The 21,838-nt window shown below is 48.1% G+C and overlaps 1 protein-coding gene across 16 annotated transcripts in view; it reads left to right on the plus strand.

Moving 5' to 3' along the window:
• Positions 1–21,838, plus strand: part of PRKCQ (protein kinase C theta) — a 153,941-nt gene that overhangs the window by 115,985 nt on the left and 16,118 nt on the right. For 15 of the 16 annotated variants that reach the window (XM_021065023.1, XM_021065015.1, XM_021065010.1 and 12 more), the window contains 3 exons: positions 7,250–7,341; positions 9,629–9,691; positions 14,166–14,304. In XM_021065023.1, coding sequence (XP_020920682.1) covers positions 7,250–7,341; positions 9,629–9,691; positions 14,166–14,304 — 294 coding nt within the window. Of the gene's footprint in view, positions 1–7,249; positions 7,342–9,628; positions 9,692–14,165; positions 14,305–14,540; positions 15,119–21,838 lie in introns of those variants that run through there. The other variant, XM_021065025.1, reaches the window with a different exon arrangement.

Consider the following 21,838-nt stretch of genomic DNA (forward strand, 5'->3'; position numbering starts at 1 on the left):
TATTTATGCCAGTCCATGTTCTAGGCATGTGACATATTCGGGCTCATATAATCTTCACAGCCACCTTCTGAAGTAGGTACTGTTATCACCCCCATATTACAGACAGGGACATAAAGGCAGTCCCTGCAGGGGCTCGAAGACACCAGAGGCCCAAGGGCTGTTAGCGGACCCAGAACGCACACGCTGGTGGTTTGCTGGCCCAGCCCGGCCGCCTAACTGCTCCACTGCCTCTCCGCAGAGACCCCATCATCCTAGGGAAACGGATTTTAAAATTCATGAGATGGATCCCTGTTTGAACTTCCATTAGTGGAAGAAGATAATTTGTTAGTTAATGCAAGACAACCCCCTGGGACAATTAAGCCAGAAAATGCCAACGGAGCCCAAGTTCCTGGTGCAGCTATAAAGCTCTAGAAACTCAGGCACATTATTTCTCACATGGACTCATGAATCTGTCACAGGCCGTGCGTTTTGCTAATTAGAATTTGCAGTAGCAATATAAACAGACCGTAATGAGTGTGTGCTGGTCTACAGCGAGCCGTGCCCCTCCCCCTCCCCGACTCCCCCCACCACACACACACAGAGACACACACAAGTACATTTAGACATAAGGAGTACATATGCGATTACCTATTTGGTTTTTCTTTTCGATGGCATATTCTTTATGAAAAAGAAAATAACCGTATTTTCTGGGATGTTTTAACTCCCAGCTTAACAGAGTAAGGAACCCATGCGGCACTCCACCTTCAGAGTGGCCCCAGCCTGTGAAGTACAAGCATACCTAAGAAACTGAGTGTCCACGCGCCCACAGTCATGCAGGGTGTGTGCGTGGAAGAGCAGGAGATTTGGGTGAGCCTTGGGTCCAGGTACGCAGCAGGTGAGCGGCCCTGATGCAAGCTCCGCCCCCACCTGGGCACTCCTGGTTTGCGAGCTCCCGGGCTCCGGCAGCCCTGACAGCCCTGTGGCCTTTCTCCACCCAGGTAGCCCCTCTGTGGCCTCCCCACCGCAGGGATGTCAAGGAAGCAGCTGTCCCCGTTTGTAACTGCAAACCAGAACCTAGCCCTGGGGAACCACAGTAGACGCGGTGTAAACCTCCGCGGAGGTGTCGGCGCTCCAGCTGGGACTTAGCGCCACTCTGCACGGGTTCGGACTCAGGGCGCACACAGTGTAACAGGGATGGGGCCAGCAAGTAGAGACTCAAAGGCAGTACCTTCGTTAAACGTAGACCATGATGAGTTTAAGGATTTGGTCTTGAAAACCAGAGAGCAGTATGTATCTACCATCTGAAAAATGATTTTTTTCCCCAGTTCTTAACAAAGTATCTGTATTCCTGTACTTAAATTAACGAACTACTTTGTATTCCTGTATCGCTTTCACCTGCCTTCCTCCTTTTTACCAGTATAAAGTGCTTTCACAGCTAAATTTTATAGATTGATTTACAAAACAAAGGAATTGGGATGTTCGAAGCCCCCCCCCCTTTCTCAAAGTGATCTCTTGTATTTTTGTAAGTACCTGGAACAAATACACAGTTCCATCAGCCAAGTGATGAAAGATATTGGTAGAAGCCCTGGAAAATTCAATGTGTCGTATACACATACACAGAATCCTTTCCTCTTTTGAATTTTTTAAAGTATTCAATATGTGTATTTAAATGATTTTGCAAGAATAAATACCTTTGTAAAGAAAAAAGAGCCACATAGGTCTGAATACCTGTCTATCTACAGAATATCAGCATTAACTATGGCCTTCAGTTGTCAGAAAATCACAGCAAAGCAGTAACTAACTGACGCGCTTGTTTTTGTGGGTCTGGCATACAGAAGAGCCTGTATGCCGTGGGTATGTTTGCAGACTGGAAAACTGAGAGAAAAATATTATTGAATGGTGTATCAAGTGCTTTCTTGTTATCGAGAGGTTATTCAGTGAATCACTTCTTCCGGTGGCCCTAATTATTGAACCATCCAACCCCAACTAAAACTGACTTCACCCACAGAATGGAAATACACCCAGTGTTTTATTGTTTAATTTGCAAGAAGCTTAGCCATTTCCCTGCAGAAAGAAACACCCTAAGTAAGGCAACCTCCCTGTTATAAATGCATGATTTCCTGGAGCCCCGTGACAATATGCTATGTTTGGGGGCAAAGGGAAACACTCGCTGAACGCTTGGACTAGGGGCGGGGGGCGTCCTGATCCTTTGTTGGGACTCTTTTCTGAAATCAGAAAAAATACCCACCCTTCTCTGAGCAGGCCTGCTTGAGTTCTTCCTAAGAGAACGAAACACATGATTCAGAAACGAAATACAAAGACCAATCAAAAGTGATTCACCTGCCACTCTTGTCTACTCAGGACAGCCCTGGGCCACGCTGTCCTGACGCTTTCTGCCTTAGCCCTTGGTGCTTAGACAGTAAAGCAGTACGAACGGAGGAACATAGAGCTATTGCCCCCAGCCCATAGCTCTGTTAGCATAATCAGGAGACAGGAAGAAGGCCCCTGACCTCTATCTTGTGACCTTTAGGGTGTCATGGTGGACCAGAATGCACCCAGCCATAATAAAACTTGCACCCTCACAAGTTTCAGAAGGAAGGCTCACCTCTCTGCCTTCCCGGGCTTCAAATGTGCATTGTTTCTGGACAAAGATTTCGCCCAAGAATTTTGCAGGCATTAACTTCCTCTTACCAATATGTATTTGATCATCTGGGAAGGACTCAATAACCATAGTTTGTTTATTTCATGTCTTCCCCCAAGAAAAAAGGGAAGAAGGAATTAAGGTGAAAATCAGGGAGTCCTTAGGCTGGTGAAGAGGGCCTCGGTCAAAGGGTGTCACCAAGACTTGTCATTGTTCAGAGGCTGAGACAGGTGCCTGGGGAGGGTGTGACTGACCTGATCCCACAGCTCGTTAGGGACACAGAGATGAGGTTTCCTATCCACAGATGGTGCCGGAGCTGTCGACAACTTCTGAGTCTGGGGCAGTCTGGGAGCATCCCCCCCACCCCCCACAGCATCACAAGTTCAACTCTCTTTCGCTCCCCCAGAAGAGTCATTTGCATCAGTTAATGTGTCACCAGCAGTGACACGGGTCACCAGCCTACATGCCCGTCCCCAGCCTGCTTGCATAGTCTCCCAGCTCTGATGGGCACAGAAGCACAGCTGGAGCTCTGCCTCCCTATCCTCCTCCTCGTTTCAACATCCACAGGGCTGTGCACGTCCCGTCTCTGAGAAGGGTTGCCTGGCCTGGGACAGGGGGAGGGGGTGGGGGTTCCGACACTCTGCAAATGAAAATTAAGAAATGTGGAAACAGGAGTTCCTATTGTGGTGCAGCAGAAATGGAGCCGACTAGGAACCCTGAGGTTGCAGGTTCAATCCCTGGCCTTGTTCAGTGGGTTAAGGATCCAGCATTGCCATGAGCTGTGGTGTACGTTGCAGATGCAGCTCGGATCTGGTGTTGCTGTGGCTGTGGTGTAGGCTGGCAGCTATAGCTCCAATTGGACCCCTAACCTGGGAACCTCCATGTGCCGCAGGTGCAGCCCTTAAGAAAGAAAGAAAGGAAGGAAAAGAAAGAAATGTGGAAATAATAGTGACGGAGTTTCCATGGTGGCTCAGGGCTCAGTGGATTAAGAACCCGACTACTACTATCCATGAGGATGCAGATTTGATCCCTGGTCGCTGAGTTAAGCATCTGGTGTTGCCCAGATGCAGCTGGGATCCTGCATTGCTATGGCTGTGGTGTAGGCCATCAGCTGTGGCTCCGATTCACCTCCTAGCCCGAGAACATCCATATGTCGCAGGTGTGGCCATAGAAAAGGAAAAAGAAGTAGGTAGTGCTGTCCTACACCATTTCTGGAAGAGACATCTGGTCGTGCCTTTGCTCCTTTGTCAGAGATCAGTTGACGGTATTTACATGGATCTATTTCTAGGCTTGTCTGTTCCACTGACCTGTCGGTCTGTTCTGTCCCCAGCTCTACCACTGTCTTGATAACTGGTGTCTATAAAGTCTTGAACACTGGCTTATAACAAGTCACTGTAAGTTGCTATAATACACTATACATTATAATACACTCTAATAAGTCTTCCTACTTCGTTCTTTTTCCAAATTGTGTGGCCTGCCCTGGATCTTTTGCTTCCCTTCCATGTAAACGTTTGTTGATGGTCACCAGGTAACTCACCGGGATTTTGACTGGGATTCTCCTGAATCTTTAGGTCAAGTGTGGAAGAACTGACATCCTGGCAATATAATATCGTCTTCCTACGTATGCACATGGCATCTCACTCCATTTTAGTTCCTCTGATCTGCGGGTTTTTTGACTGGCTTTCAGGTTGTTTACTATCATGACAACAGCTACCAGTTGCAAAGTGCGTGCTGGGTGCCAGCCCCCGGCTCACCCTCTGCAGGCTTCATCCTGTCTACGACTCAACGACAACCCTATGAAGTAGGAATATTATTCCTTCCATTTTGCAAAGGAAGGGAGTGAGACTAGGGAGAGGTTAAGCAGCTTCTCCACGGTCAGGAGGAGAGGAGCCCTAGACTCGACCTGGGCAAGGCCACGCCCCTGGTGCTCGCAGCTGCTGTGAGTCTTCTCCTGTGTTTGGTTCTTCCTGACCAATCCCGGGCTCCCCCGGGGGCAGATTTTCCTCTTGACCCCCTCTTTTGGACCCTGTGGATTCCTTTAGCTCCGAGTACTCCTTCCTCAGCCATTTATGAACACTTGAGTCTACTGTCTTTTTTTTTCACTTTTTAGGACTGGGATTTGGGATCCATCTTTTCAAAGGTTTATCCTTCTCTATAGGCTCCTCAACCCCAACCCCCCGGTCTTTGTGGTTTGTGCGTGCACACATTTATGCTGGCTTCATCATGGGGCCCTCTCAGTGGGCCCAGCGTGGAGCCAACAGGCCCCGGGATGAATGGATTCTCAAGACTTCCAACAGCTCTTGGAACCCCCTGGAAGAAGGCAGAGATCCTCAGAATAGCATGCTCTAAAGGGAGAGGTCTCCCCACGCCACCCGCCCAAGCTGGACGTCCAGGCAGGGACTGCCCACACCCCCTTTAAGAAGTCCCCATTAGCTGGTATTCACCCAAACCAAAGGTTTAAACGGAAGCCAGATGCCACCGTAAAGAACCAAAGACAATCCAAGGGCTTTTTTCAGTGCCCCTGTCGTAATATAAAGATGAGAACTAGGACAGATTTCTGAAAGACCGATTGCAGAGCCATCAAGTCTCTCACAGAATTAAGCATGCCGTCTCACCTGCTGTACATCTCCACTGCTAGTAATCATCACTGAGGCAGGGTGGGCCTCTTGGAATGCCCACCGACCATGCACTGTCATCTCTTCTCGTCTCATCCACTGCGCAAATTCAACCCCCAACCCTCCCCACTGGGCGCGGATTCTGATTTAGTCATGAGAACGGATGGGACCCCGTCCCGCGGGATGTGAAAGAGTTAAGGTGGACCTTTTGCCTCAAGTCACCTTCCCCCACTCTCTCCAAGTTCAGACGGACAATTTGTAAATTCCGAAATTTCCACCTTGGTGGGAGTCTGTAAAGCATCCTCACGCTTTAGAGGAGCTTTCCATCTGAGCACAACTGGAAACGGTCTTTAAGTTCTTATATGTCTTGTTGTCCCCAGTACCTAAAAGATGTCGCCCCTGTGCACACAGGCCATCCTCCGTCTGGGTGAGCAGGTAAAGGGAATCTGTTCGCATGGTACTTAGGAGAATGGAGTTAGCAAGAAGGCGTACTAACGAGGAAGCAGGAGTGTGCAGATGAGCAAGTGATCAGGCGCAAATTATGTCTGAAATATCAGCATGAGGTTAGATTTAGGTCCGTGGAGGATTTGGGCAGGTCCCCCAGAGCAAGGCCGGGCTCCAGGGACGGGTACATGGCACCGCCAGGAAATTAGATCTGAAGTCACAGCCTGGGAAAAAGCAGGCCATTTCCTTTCTCCTGAATTACTGAGAGAGTTGCCACCGTGTGTGTTTTCCCAGTTCAGCGGAGACGCAGCCTCAGCACCCATGGCAGGAAGCATGTGTGTCACTGTCACACCAGCACAGTTTCCACCGTCACTTCCCTGCCCTGGGGCCTTGGCTAGTCTCACATTGAAACATAAAGGTTCAGTCTGTTAAAAAATCACCCAGGTGAGGTTTCCAGGTGCAAATTCATGCCCCAGCACGCCGACTGTCTCCACACTGAGTGGGTGACTCACTCTGTGATTCACGAGGATGCTCAAACCCAGGGAGATCCCAGGCACACAAATATCCTTACGGAGGAGATCCATCTCACACCACGGCCAAGCTCAGGGTCACTAGGATCAGCCCCTCTGAAGCTTTGACCATGACCTGAAGGCCACTCAGCCCTTGCCTTTGACGACCGCTATTCAAGGGCCCCGGCTCTAACGCAGGTGGGGCGTCCTGTTAGGGGAACCCCGCTGGCTCGCAAGCTGGGGCTCACAACAGGGGACATGGGGCTGGAGAGAAGTCAGACCAGACTCAGCCGTGAGCTCCTGGAAGGCGGCACCGTGTCCCCGTCTTTGATGGAAGAGACAGGTGTGAACATTCCTGCTCTCACTCTGCCCGGAGGACACGTCCAGAACCACTTCTGAGTGTTGAATGAGCAAAGCCTTTCGAGCTCTGGCCCCGGAGTCAGAGGCCCCAATCCGTACTCTTTTTCTTTTTAGGGCCATACGCACAGCATATGGAAGTCCCCAGGCTAGGGGTCAAATTGGAGCTACAGCTGCCAGCCTACACCACAGCAACGCCAGATCCAAGCTGCATCTGTGACCTACACCACAGCTTATGGCAACGCCGGATCCTGAACCCTCTGAGCGAGGCCAGGAATCAAGCTGGTGTCCTCCTGGATACTAGTCAGGTTCTTAACCCTCTGAGCCACGTCGGGAGCTCCCCCCAGTCTGTACGCTGGGCCATCCTACATACTGAGTCTACAGTCAGCACCCATTAAGTGCCCAACACCATCCCACTGCCAGGGAGCAAGTCCTGTGGGCCCCTTCCTGGGGCTGGACCCCCACCTGCTGAGTCACAGCACACTGGCATCTTCGAAAATGTCACACAGCCGCCCCCCCAAGACTCCCCCAGCATCTTGGGGTTCAGAAATGTTGCAGATGGGCCAAATTATCTTGACGGCCTTTTTAGAAGGGAGTTCAAAGCCAAATTGGTTCCTCTGAAACAAGGATATCCATTGAAAAAGTAATCCTTGCTTGCTTTTTTTGAAGAAGCTCAAAGTTGGGATTGTTGTGTTTTTCCCCAGGAAAACCTCTTTTTTGTGATGGAATATCTCAACGGCGGAGACCTAATGTACCACATCCAGAGCTGCCACAAGTTCGACCTCTGCAGAGCCACGTAAGAGCCTTTGTCGAGTGGGGGACCCCACGGGCCTCGGTATGGGGTCAGCAGTGCCCACACCATGCTTGCTGTTTCTCACTCGCCAGCCTCAGCCCCAGGGCGAGGTGGCCCCAGGAACACATCCAATGAGCAGCCACTTTCCCTGTCTGTGAAGCTTCATGTCAGTTTTCTTTCAGTTCTCCGCCTTGAGATCACCTACTAAAAGCCCCCCCCCCCAACTCTGCCCGAAGTCCTCAGGCCCCTAAATCATGTGAACTGGAAGCAGTGTCTGTCCTTTGCATGGAAGTCCACTGGGACCCAGATGGTGAAGGGGGTCTCGGGATGGGGCGTAATGGGAAGCTCCGTGTGACGGCAAAAAAGCATCTGGCTTAGGGGTCCGGAGACTTAGGAACAGGGAGAGACACTTACCCTCCCTTGAGAGTACATCTTGGCCGTCTTTGGCGTCAAGCCACCCTGGAGGCAGGAGGCGAGCAGGCTGGGTTTGCGGCCGCGCCTGCAGTCAGGTCCCCCCAAGCCCTGCCCTCCTTCCTCTGCAGGCCCTCATTCCTGAGTCATCAAACCAGGTGATGAGGAGACACACGATTCTGTGCCCCCAGACCCACTTAAAGGTGTGGCTACACCCACACCTTCTCTGCTCTCAGCCCCATCATCTTTCACGTATCCCAAGTGAGCCCTGGGAGGCGCTCAGGTTGAGCTGCATCCAGAGACAGACTTTTCCACCTGCTCCTGCAGAAACCCTGGCTGCGGTGGCCACTGTGTCAGATCCAAGGAGGAGCACACCACCTGGAGCCATCAGCCCAGGGCCCGGGGATAACTGTATGGGATTTCTGCCGCTCAGAAATCATTGGGCATTTTTCTGCTGGAGATAATGCCCTCAGGGCACGGTCCCCTCTGGCGCTGTAAGGCATGGAAGCCACACGCGTGTCTCTTTGCCTCTCAGGAAGGGGCTCCTACCTTCTGCTCCGAGATCCCGCAGCCCTCGCTGGTGGGAAGTTCTCCCTTATATCTAACTTTGGTCCCACGAGTGATGACGGAAACCCACCTCCTCTGAGTCTGTCATCACTGAAGATGGGGAAGCAGAGGTGTCCCTCCCAGCTTCTAATACAGGCATATCTCGTGTGAGTGCATGTGGTTGGCTTTGCAGATGCTTTGTTTTTTCCAAGTTGAAGGTTTGTGGCAACCAGGCACTGTCAGAGGACCTTAGCAGTAAGGTCTTTTTTAATTTGTATTTGTATTTTTTAGGGCTGCAGGTGCGGGATATGGAGGTTCCCAGGCTAGGGATAGAATTGGAGCTCCAGCTGCCCGCCTACACCACAGTCACAGCAACTCAGGATCTCAGTTGCATCCGCAACCTACTCCTCAGCTCATGGCAATTCCTTAACCCACTAAGCCAGGCCAGGGATCAGACCTGCATCCTCATGGATACTAGTTGGGTTTGTTTCCAGTGAGTCACAATGGGAACTCCGGGACGGTATCTTTCAATTAAGGCAGGCACATTGTTTTTAAGACATAATACTATTGCACACTTCAGAGACTACAGGGTAGTGTCAACATAATTTTATATGCACGGGGAAACCACAAAAAAAATCTGCATGACTCGCTTTATTGGGATGTTCTGGAGCTGAACCCACAGTCTTGCCGAAGTCTGCCTCTGGGTTCCTCCGGTGCTCAGGCTGCATTTCTTACATGTGAACAAGTCAGGTTAATGTGCAGTGACCCTGCCTATGGGCCTAAGGAGTCTAAGTAGGTTTTAAAATAAAAGGGAGAACCATGTCCCTATCATTACATTCAGTGTTTGTGTGTTTTAGCAAAGAAAAAGTGACAGTCAAAGCATTATAGTTTACAGTGTAGGAGTAAACACTAGATGCAGGTAGGACTAAAGATACCAGCTCCATTTTATTTTCTCAGGGCTGAAGCTGGACATGAAGAATGGATGACATCTTCCTCTCATTATGATTAAACAAAATTTCGGGAGTTCCCGCTGTGGCACAGTGGGTTAAGAATCCGACTGCCACAGCTCAGATTGCTACAGAGACATGGGCTCAATCCCCAGCCCGGCACAGTGGGTTTAAGGATCCAGCACTGCTGTAGCTGTGGTGTAGGTTGCAGCTGTGGCTTGGATTCAGTCCCTGGCCCAGGAAATTCCATGTGCCAGGGGCGTGTCCATAAAAAAAATTACATCTGTACATTGAGCAGAGCACTGCAGAGAACTCACTATATAAAATGGGGGGGGGGGTATATTCTGCTAAATATCTGTGTCGAGCCTTGATTTTCGTTCCCTCAGGTTCTATGCTGCTGAAATCATTCTCGGCCTGCAGTTCCTTCATTCCAAAGGAATCGTCTACAGGTAACTTTTACTCTTTGGAAAAAAGTACCGAGCTAGGAGTTCCCGTCGTGGTGCAGTGGTTAACGAATCTGACTAGGAACCATGAGGTTGCGGGTTTGATCCCTGGCCTTGCTCTGTGGGTTAAGGATCCGGCATTGCCATGAGCTGTGGTGTCGGTCGCAGACGCAGCTCAGACCCCGCGTTGCTGTGGCTCTGGTGTAGGCTGGCAGCTACAGCTCTGATTCGACCCCTAGCCTGGGAACCTCCATATGCCGCGGGAGCAACCCTAGAAAAGACAAAAAAAATAAAAGGACCAAGACAGATGAATTTCCTGGTCGGGCTGGTGTAACCATCACCCTGCAGTGACATGAAATGACCAGTGGGTTTTTGTGGCAGAAAGTTCCACAGCCAGGCTTCCTGCCAGAGCAATAACATGGACGGCAGCTTAACAACAGCCAAGGTAGAAGTTCCAGTCTCAGAAGCAAGAAGGCTGTGCTCTCATTTTGTTCTTTATTCCAGGCCTGTCTTGGAATCAAATGCAAAATGCATGTGAAAGAATTGCCGATGTTAGATATGTTCATTATCTTTCTGAGCTGTATGTAATACCGTGGCTGGATATACGGCTCCCTGGTAATGACCCCAAAGCCACCTTTCAGCCACATTTCTAGGAACATAAGTGGATATGACACAAGTGTGTTTCATACAGCAGAAACTCAAAATGATACCAAGATTGCAGAGAGGGTGGATTAGGAAATGAACCTGCCATTTTTGCGTGAAAGTATGACCCCTCATTGGACACACTGGAATATAGTCCCTAAGTCACAGTGAGAGTGGATGTAATTAAAATGAAGAAACAGGAAGGCAGAAGACTTAAGGAGAAGACTTAGACATACTGGAAGTCTCTAGTCCTAATAATGAAAGTGTGACAGCACTTGAGTCAGGTCTGAAGGAAGGTGTGTCCTGGCGGTGTCCATGCACCTGCTCGGACAGAAGCAGGTGACGGAGGTTACCACGCTGGCCCGGAAGCAAGACCTCAGCTCTGGGGACACCCGCGAACAGCATCACTCCGCCAAAACACACCTGCGTCCCGTGCTCACTTTCTCTGGCTCATTTATTGTCACCGAAGGTGAGAACGCAAAGGGAACAGTTACTCAGGACTTACTGGCAGCCCATAATCACTGGTGGTGAAGTGGTCCCTGGATGGAGATGAATTCATTCAACAAATAGTTGCGGAACGGTCAACCCAGGCTACACTCTTGTCAGAGCATCACAACCCAGCAAGGAGCAAGCAGTATGCATTTCCACCCACAGGAAGCTTAGAGTTTAACCAGAAGGCTAGATAGGAAGATTAGTGATGGGACTTCGGAATTTGGAAATGGACCGCAAGCAACATAGAGCGCTCAAACGCTTGCCTCAGCAGCAGCTCAACCTCCCCGAGAACATGGAGCCGAAAATGCAGACCCGTCAGAACCAAAGTGGCTCCTCTCTGCTCAGCTCAGTCTCCCCTTGGGTTGGCGTGGCCTGTCTCTGCTCTTAGACCAGTCCCTTCAGTTGTGTTTTTACAAATGGATTTCTGTTTCTCCGAGGGCTGGTGAGGAGGCCCCCACACAGCCCTGAGCATCAGGCACCCAACCCGGACAGCTCAGTGCCGCCATATTGCAACCCCAACAAGTCCCCCTCAAGGAGAAGAGCTGACCAAGAGTCAGGCCTCCACCTCGGGCCCCGTCACCTAGGGAGGGTGGGGTGTGGGGACAGAGCCACCTGCCAGCCCTTTGGGAGCAGACTCTTTGAGCAGGAAATTCTGAGCAATTTTTCTTAAAGGAGGTACCAAGAAAGGCAAAAAGAGTAGCTATTCCTCTGTCCCAGGCCATTTTAGGTTCATCAAGGAAGGCAGGCACAGCCATCACCAACCTCATTTCCCAGACTTGGAGTTGTTGTCATGAAACTCACGTTCATGGGCAGATAAAGCAGAAAAGGCTGGATGTTCTGTGACCGACTGGAATACCTAAAATGCCACCGATGAAAATCGATCAAAGTTTCAAGAAACCAATGACAGGTGTGGTACCTGCCTTATCTTTAAAAAATCAATTTCAGGTATAGGATGACAGAAGTGGGTGTCATAGTAGTTTGGGTAGGGAGGAGAAAAAGGATGCCCAGAGGTTTTAGTTTACAGTAATTCCACATGAACCGTGACAGTGATGGCGCTTCGGAAATGACTAATGCACAGCTTGGGCCGCAGTGCTGAGAAGCAGGAGGATCAGGCCAGGAACTTAAAGGTGCCACTGCAATCTGTACCTGTGAGGTTATGTGTCTGGAAGACCCCGGGTCCATTCTGAGCACCATGTTCCAAGAAGCAAATTGACCAATCCGAGCTATTTGGAGGGTAGGGGCCAGAATGTCAGGTGTGGAAGCCATGCCCTATGATGAACCATGTGCCTCAGCCGAATCAAGGGGAGCCAAGAGGAAGCTTGGTGTCACTTTCTCAATCAAATATCCAAGGGCTCCCGTAAGGTTAAAGCAAGGACCTTGGGCCACCCGGTAAAATCTCAGGCAGGCATAGCTCGGCTCATTTATCTTTTTTGAATCTCATCACCCGTTATATTTCCGTAAAAGTGAGCTGGGCTGCTTGACCAGGTCCTGGTTTTCTAAGGACAGAGGAATTCGCTGGCCTGGGGTGGTTCTGGTATCAGATGGATTCTGGCTCTGGAATTACTCTCTGTCAGGAACAGCTTCCCCTAAGTGATCTCAGAATTAGATGCAGGACAGTTTATCCTCGAAGAAACATAAATCCTCAGAAATTGGCATAAAGCGAGTCTATTTTTAGGCCTTTCTTCCTGCGACGTTCCCCCCCAGGAAAGGTACTGGATAAAGAGCCTCAGATCTGTGTCTTGCCCATGTTAGTTAGAGCTGAATTAGCCATATTGTCTATAGATGGCTGTGTTAGCCATATGATCTATGGAGAGCTGTGTTAGCTGTATTATCTACAGATGGCTGTATTAGCTATATCATCCATAGATAGCTGTATTAGCCATATTATCTGTAGATAGCCAGAGTAGCTGTACTATCTATAGATAGCTGTATGAGCTATTAGTCATATTATCTATAGATGGCTGTATTATCTATTAGCTGTATTATCTGTAGATAGCTGTATTAACTATATTATCTATAGATGGCTTTATTAGCTATTAGTCATACTATCTATAGGTGGCTGTACTATCTATTAGCCATATTATTTATAGGTGGCTGTATTAGTTATATCTAGAAGATGGCTATATTGGCCCTATTATCTATAGGTGGCTATTTTAGCTGTATTATCTATACATGGCTGTATTAGTTATATTATCTACAGATGGCTGTTTTAGTTATAAGATGAATATATTAGGCCTATTATCTATAGGTGGCTGTATTAGCTATATTATCTGTAGAGGCCTGTATTATTTATATTATTTACAGATGGCTGAATTAGTTATATCTATAAGATGGCTATATTAGCCCTATTATCTATAGGTGGCTGTATAAGCTGTATTATCTATAGATGGCTGTATGAGCTGTGTTATCTATAGGAAGCTGTATTATCTCTGAGAGCTGTATTAGTTATATTATCTATAGGTAGCTGCATGACCGTATTACCTCCTTGATAAGTCAGGGGAATCCGCAGCAACCAGCCATTCCCTTGAAGAGGCAGTTTTATCTACACCCCTGCCTTGAATGTGAGAGGGTAGGTGTCTGTGTGGTATTAACTACCACCCCACAGAAAACACCTCACCAACCACCAGCCCGACAGCGTCTCATCCATCACCAGCTGCTCCTGTCCACCCAGGCTTCATTTCTTACTATCGAGGGATGCTCCTTGGCAGTGATAACACCTTGACACGTCCCCATCACAGCACCTGCCCAGCCAGTCACACAAGAAATGTGGCTGGAGCTTTGGAGATGGGCCAGGTCCCAAGCTGGGCATAGAAGACACGGAATTCGGTCAGAGCCCAGACCAGAGAAAGCCGACCTGGGCCCGGAGGAGCTGCAGGTGAAGCCCCGGGCAGAGATGGCCAAGGCGGAGCAGCAGTGAGCCCGTGGGCCACACTGTAGGTGGAGGGTTGGGGTTGAAAGAAGAGACGACCAGCAAAGCACCTTCTAGCTGCCTTTTGGGCTGTGATGGGACCTGCAGCCCCTCCTCATGTGGCAATTCCATTTTAACAAAACTGTATATTTTTTTCTTTTTACAGCTGCACCCACAGCATATGGAGGTTCCCAGGCTAGGGGTCCAATTGGAGCTGCAGCTGCCGGGCTACACCCCAGCCACAGCAACACGGAATCCAAGCCACGTCTGTGACCTACATCACAGCTCATGGCAACACCAGATCTTAACCCACTGAGCGAGGCCAGGGATGGAACCTGCATCCTCATGGACACTATGTCAGGTTCCTAACCTGCTGAGCCACAACAGGAACGCCAACAAAACTGTATTATGAATGTGAGGTTTTGCTTTGTTTTCCAGGGACCTGAAGCTAGATAACATCCTGTTAGACAAAGACGGACACATCAAAATCGCAGACTTCGGGATGTGTAAGGAGAACATGTTGGGAGACGCCAGGACGAACACTTTCTGTGGGACCCCGGACTACATAGCCCCGGAGGTAAGCCCCTTCCCAACTCGGCTCACTCCGGCCAGCACCACAGCAGCTTCCTCCCCTGAATTTGCTTTGGGATGTGTATGTTTTTCTGAGTATCTGACAAACACAGTTGCACACAGGTGCTGGGGAGGGGGTTACTGATGCTGAGGTCATCATCTCACCAAGGTATGGAGGACCCAGCATGTTCTTCCCATCACGGCTCCCCCACCCCAGCCTTAAAATATATTCACTCTGTTCAGACCAACTGGAAGAGACAGCTGGCGAAGAACCAGGCGAATACCCAACAGGCTTGGGGCATCCACCTGAGTCCAGTGGTTTCCTCTGAGACCAGAAAACCTACGCTGTGGTTTCCAAGCTGCGTGTGATCATGGAGACGTGGCTGGGGTCTCACTGCCACATTCTGTCTTCTGTCAAATGAAGACAATCCTGTCACCTGTGATGGTGTCAGATGAGAAAGCCTGTGAAAGTTAAAAAAAAAAAAAAAAGAAAGAAAAAAAAGCCATTGGGAGTTCCTGGTAGCCTCGTGGCTAGGGATTCAACAAGGAGCATTGTCACTGCTGTGGCTCTGGTTGGATCCCTGGCCCAGGAACTTCTACACGCCATGGGTGTAGCCAAAAAAAAAGAACCAAAAAACAAACAAAGCCTTTGCTCTCATATTCTGAGTCCCAGGAGAATCAGCATTTGCCCAGAAGGCATCCATCCATCCAGCTGTACCTGAGGACCCCCGATTCTGGACTCACCCCCCCGCCACCCCAGCTTCCCCCTGCCTACCCCTGGGGGAAGGGGGACGCCCCCTTACACATGCTCCTTCCCACAGCATAAACATACAGTGGGCTTTTGGTCTTTGACTCTGCATCACTGGATGATCACTCTAAAGTCAGGGGCTCTTTCTTATTCACTTGTTAACAGCTTGTTTTGAAGTAAGTATAGATTTACAAAAATCTGCCAAAAATAGTATAGAAACATCACCTACCCTAACCTTCCCCCCCAGGGATCCCATCTTACAGAACTATGGTCCAGTATCAAAACCAGGAAACTGATATTGGCACAAGGTTGCCGCGTCCAGCGTGGCAGGGCAATGGGAGATCCTGGAAGAGGGACAGTGCGGTGTAACAAAACGCACAAGACTCTCTTACAGTTAGCAAGTGGGGGACCAGGAGGCACTCTTCCGCAGAACAAAGGTGCCTAGGCTTTAGCCCACAAGACTTTTATTAAGGAAGGTGTAGGTTAGTGAGCAAAACCAGACATAGGCAATGACAAAGCTATCGCCTAGTGAATAACAAAGGAAACCACTAGCAAGGAAGTTACTGGTGAATACCCCGAGGACATGGTGCAGCTGCTTATAGAATAGCATGGTTAATGCATAGCTCCCTTATCTCCCCTTTGAAGGAGACCCTGTACCTTAGAACTCTGCATCAGCAGATACGCTCATCTGGCTTTGCCTCACAGGCATTCCTTGCCTTATGGTGACACCAAGTCTGCCTTCTACAGAGTTCAGCAGTTCAGTGGTCTGCAACGCAAGGCATTTCTAGTTCTGTCCCACCTTACTGCATGTGTCCATCAATGTGATTTGTTATGTCTGAGGATGGAGCACGAGGCTTGGCACCTTAAGGTACTAATAGGTACCTTTTCAAAGAAAGAATGAACTACTGATAAATGTGTGAATGGTGATGGTTGTTTACTAGGGAGTGATGGACCTCGGGTCTCCCGGGCAAAACAAAATTGAGTGGCAAATCCCAGTCATTGCCCAAGTAATTGTAGCATCCTCAGGCTGAGAAATAGGAGGCTCTGGGCTGTGGGTCTGTACTTCATTTTGATTGCACCTTATTTAAATGCAGGGTTGGCCTCAGCAAGAAATTGTGCCTTTTCACTGTCCTGTTTATAAATGCCTTATGCCCTCTGCTTTCCCCAGCAATCCTTCCTTTCTGACTGTCTGCTTTAGCATCTTCCAGAAAGTAGCTTCAGAGACTTAGTGCTCTTTGCAGCTTCTGTCTCGTCCTCTCATCTTCAGGCATGCTCTGTCCTCTTTTCTTCGTGTGCATGCTCCCTGAGCAGCTGTACTTATAATGATTTCAGCTCCTTAATCAGTTCAGCCAGCCCACACTTCTGGCTCCAAACCCATTACGTCCATTTTCTTGCCTGAGATCCCCAGTTGTCAAGGGCCATTCAAACATAACAGATCTCAAACCCACTGGCTCTGTTGAAATTGCCGCCCTCCCCAACACACACACCCTCCTTATCTCTTTCTCGATGAATTACGTCCACGTCCCTCCATCCAGTGTCCTGTCCAGGCAACTAGGAACTCTCCAAGCTTGCTCCTCCTTCCTTATCCCTCTCAGGTTCTAACACCAAGACCTTCTAAACGTAGACCTCATGACTTCACGTACATACTCTCTCCTCCCCAATCTTGTGACTGAAATAAAAATCTCCCTTGATTCTTTCTTGATCCTCAAAATAAATCCCTTGGAGAAATAAATCAATGTCCTCTTACTGCTGCTGCCCTACCCCAAGCCCTCAACATGTCTGGTCTTCGTGTTGCCTTTATCTCTGGCTTTCCTCTCCATCACTACCCAGCTGCCCAGCACCCTCTTTACATATTTTCAAGCTTTCCCATCATGCTTCCTCATCAGTTAAAAGAGCACCAGCATATGTATATTTATTATATATGAATCTTAGACACTGATCACCAACTACGACTGTCTGTGTTATAAAGCTTGCATACAATGAAATAGGCAGTAGCTTTAAGTAAGTTTTATTCTATTAGTAGTACGAACCTTTGTGCTTCATTAAAATAATGAGATTAGCTTAAAAATCTTAGTTCAACACTTTGTGATTCTGGGACGCAAAGATCTGGTTTTTCTTGGCTCATCTGCTGAAAAAGTTAGCTCAGAAATTTACACTGTAAGATAAGACACTACAATATGTACATGAGGAGAGATTCATGGTTGACAAAAGTGAATATAAGCCCGGCATTTTTTTTTTTTCAGGGCCACATCTGCAGCATATGGAAGTTCCTAGGGGTCTAATTGGAACTGCAGCTGAGGCCTACGCCACAGCAACACAGGCTCTGAGCCACATCTGTGACCTAAAGGGCAATACCAGATCCTTAACCTACGGAGTGAGGCCAGGGCTTGAACCTGCATCCTCAGGATACTAGTCTGCTTGTCTCTGCTGAGCCACAATGGGAACGTCCCAAGCTCAGCATTCCAAACAATGTTTGATAAATCTGATTTAGCCAACATCCCTTCATAACTGATGAGATCGTCCTTATTTTTAGCCTGATTATGATGTGACCAAGAGCTTGTACTAGGAGTAAGAGAGCTCCGCACTGCCATTTTCTACTTTGCATTATTTAGCATGGTCTTTGAGCCATGCCTCTCAGCAGATAACTTTTTAAGGACTTTACATTTTGTGAAAACGAGTTTGGTTAAAACAGAGCCCACTGATCCCCTTAGTTTTGTATGCAACATAAATGATGCACCTTGGGATAATAAATAATCCTAATAGTGACACACCTTACAATGTGCTGAAAACAAATGGTCTAGGGGACCCGCCACCAATGTCTTCTGAGATGAGGCTTCCCATGCCTCCCTCAGGAAGCCTAGTCACTGTTCACATTTCTGAATGAAGGCACCAGTGTCACTCTTAGATTTTTTTTAAACTCCCGTGAATACAAGATTTCATGTTGCCTTCCTACTACTCATTGCACCATTTGGTTGGTCCCTGGGGTGCATCCACTGATCTGAAGGCCACTGTTCCACCAGGTTTACCTTTCTAATGCGAAAACCTGCTACACCATGACTTTAAAACCTTCAACAAGTCCCCATTATCAGCTGGGTACAAACCAAAATCCCAGGCAGAGGTCCTTAATAATAGGTCCCAAGACTCCCATCTTCCTGCATCTCTCATATTTCTTAGCCATGTCTGTAGTTCTCCCCACCTCTAAAGATGTCTGTCTTCTTGGAGTAATCAGTTGTTTCCTCTGTGCGACCATAATTCAATTTGCCAATAAACTAAACCTTTCACAGTTAGGGACTATGATTTATCCACCTTAATGTCTAGTCTCCTCCCCCACAGCTCAGAGCACCCATCATCTGTTCCCTGAATGACCACACCGTGTCCGTGGTCCATCTTTGAATATGTGCTGGGTTTTCCCACCTCTTCACCTCTTTTATACAATGAATCTCTCTAGCCTCTCCTTTTTCCATCAAAATGATGCCCATTTTTCAAAGCTCCATTCACACACTATCTCCTTTGTGAAGTTTTTCCTTCATCTCACTCACCCATTACCTCTTTCCCCAAAGATGTGAGCAGAGAATCTAAAACACAAAAATAAATGCATGTATAGAAAACAAACTTACAGTTACCAAAGGGGATAGTGGGGGTGGGGAGATAAATTAGGACCTTGGAATTAACAGCTACACACTACTGTATACAAAGTAGATAAACAAGAAGGAGCTACTGTATAGCACACGGAACCACATTCAATACCTTATAATAAGCCATAAAGGAAAAGAACCTGAAAATCTATGTATCACTGAACCACTTTGCTGTAGACTTGAAACAGAAACAAAACACTGTAAATAATTATACATCAATTTTTAAAAAGAAAAAAAGGTAAAATTTAAAAATGCATTGCACACAGTATCAGGAAGGATGCACAAAAAGCCAACTGTTCTCCCTGAAACTTGGGGATAGTCTCACAGTCCATGTCTCCAGAGACCTTCTCAAAAGCTCTGCAGTTCCCTAAGTCATGGTTAAAGGATTGAGGATCTAAAGGATAATTGGAGGTCCATGCCCATTTTGACAAAGAATAGAGAAACAGGGAGACACACTTTTAATATGTACTAGCCACTTAGTAAGTCCAGGTGGAACTGCAACATGTAGAAGCAGCTCCCTGGAGAAAGCAGGAGTCACTTACAGACCAGAACCCTGAAGGTACGTGTGGACTCTTGGTTTTTTAACGACATTCCTCCACTGTGTGTATAATGCAATGAAGCCTTGTACAGCCCGCCACTCACTAGCTCCACAGGACGGGTGGAGGTGCAGCCCTCTCTTGCTCGAAGAGAGAAAGAAGGATGCTGACATGACATGGTGACATCATTATTATTGGAATTACTTGAATAAAGATGGGGAGAGGACAGGACAAAAGACAGCATGGCCATAAGGTGGCATCAGGGGTTGAGATAAAGGGCCGCTCCAGCCAGTGCTTCTCCACCAGTTTCTTTAAAAATATAGACTAGTTTGAGTGTAGCCAAGTTAAGTGGAGGTCTAAATCCTGGGGACAACATTTTAACAGGAAAGGAACATCATGTAGTGAAATGCCAGAAGCCCAGAGTCCAGAACATAGCTTTCAACTCACTAACCAGGAGACCTCAAAGACAGGTCCCCTCTCTAAGGTCCAATCACCATCCTTTGTTAAACAGGGGTAGCAGGACCTCCCTCAGGGGTTCTTACATACAACACACACAAAATCCAGGAAACAGCCAGGACACACCAGCAGGCATTTGCAAACATTCTGTCTGTACAAAATGTGTAATTGAATGGGAATCAGCATTTTGCTTCTTCCTCCTAACTTAAGCCCAAAAATATTTATTAAAATCACCTGCCTTGGAAGACTTAATTTCCATCACAGCTGTCTCCTATCCTCCAAATTTCTGTTCATTTTCCAGCCAAATGAAGTTATTACCAAAATGCAAACTCAGAGCAGCTCCTGGTTGCCTTGGGCTCCCCCTTGTGGCACATCCTGGGAATTGTGTGTGAGCTGGATCCCAGTGAAGGCAAATTTAGTTAAACTAAGACTGTGCTATGTGGGCATCTTTATTTTATCATTCTCTCTGGGTCTGTTTTTACACTAGTCCTTAGGGCTAAGTGCATTTTTTTTCTAAACTTTAGTATCCAAATATTGAGTTAAGGCCAATAGGTAGCACCTTTATACTGGAAATCAGCAGCAGATGGCAAAATTCTGCTTGCAACTTAACTCTTACTTTCACAAATATCTGTCCTGATGAACTGGCACCCATTTAACATAGAACACAGAGTCATTTCCATGAGGCAGAGCATTTTGTCTCTCCTACTTTTCACGGGAATGTCACAGTCACCCAGTAATAAGCTGACCCCACAGCATCACCACTTTTCCCAAATGAGGTTAAGAGGGTTCAAGGAGTCTGCCCGAAACCACACAGTGTTGTAGAACCTGCAACCATCTGCGTGGTCATCACAGTTGGTGGTGGTGTGTTTGCTTAGCAAGTCTTGTGTTAGAGACCTGTAGACAGTTCCCTGAGCCTCGCTTCCAAGCCTCTCTCATTGCCCAGACACATACCGGGGGGGGGGGGGGGTCAGAAATGGCTGCTGTGAGCATTATTCTGCCACATCGGAAAGCTCACCAGCACTCCCCTAGCAAATATGAAAATGGCTAGAACTGCAGTGTCATTTTTCTTTGCTAAAGCCATCAGTGCTACAATCCTGCCATTCATTCCAAAGGCCCGTTTAAGAAGAAGAGAAAAAGCCAATCCTAAGACGGCCTGTGTGCATGTGCACACATTCACTAGATGCACTGAATTAAGCCTTAAGTCGAAGGATGGAAAGGGTGTCTATGCCAAGAGGGTCCCTTCTTGCTTTTTAAATTTGGTGCTTTCAAACCTGTTTTCCCATCCTCACTTGGGTTTGGATAATAAAGCAGCTTTGCCCCAAGCCTACCTGGGAGCAGCATTCATGAAAAACAAAGACTTTTCTTCTCCATTTCACAAATTGCTCTTATGCTCCTACCAAGTACTGTTTTGTTTTGTTTGGGGGCCACTCCTGTAGCATATGGAAGTTCCAGGCTAGGGGTCGAATCAGAGCGGCAGCTGCCGGCCACAGCCACAGCCACGCCAGATCTGAATCGCATCTGCAACCAACACCGCAGCTCGTGGTACTGCTGGATTCTTAACCCAATGAGTGAGGCCAGGGATCGAACTCACATCCTCATGGATGCGAGTCCATGAGCCACAGAGGAACTCCCCAGTACTGGCTTTCACAGTGACATAATATATATACCATAAAATACACCATCGTAACCTTTTTTTTTTTTTTTGTCTTTTTGCGTTTCTTGGGCCGCTCCCTCAGCATATGGAGGTTCCCAGGCTAGGGGTCCAGTCAGAGCTGTAGCTGCCGGCCTACGCCAGAGCCACAGCAACGCGGGATCCAAGCCGCGTCTGCAACCTACACCACAGCTCACGGCAACGCCGGATCCTTAACCCACTGAGCAAGGGCAGGGACCGAACCCACAACCTCATGGTTCCTAGTCGGATTCGTTAACCACTGCACCACGACGGGAACTCCCAATCGTAACCATTTTTAAGAGGGCAGTGCACTAGCGTTGAGTATATCCACACTGTTGCACAGCCAAGTCTCCAGAACTTTCCATCTTGTACAACCGAAATCCGTCCCCATTAAACAACTGTTGCTTCCCGACAAACCCTGACAACCATCATTCCGCTTTCTGTCTATAAACTGGACTCTCTAGATATGTCATATAAGTGAAATCCTACAGCAG

Source organism: Sus scrofa, chromosome 10 (assembly GCF_000003025.6).
Source record: "Sus scrofa isolate TJ Tabasco breed Duroc chromosome 10, Sscrofa11.1, whole genome shotgun sequence".
NCBI classification, from domain to species: Eukaryota; Metazoa; Chordata; class Mammalia; order Artiodactyla; family Suidae; genus Sus; species Sus scrofa.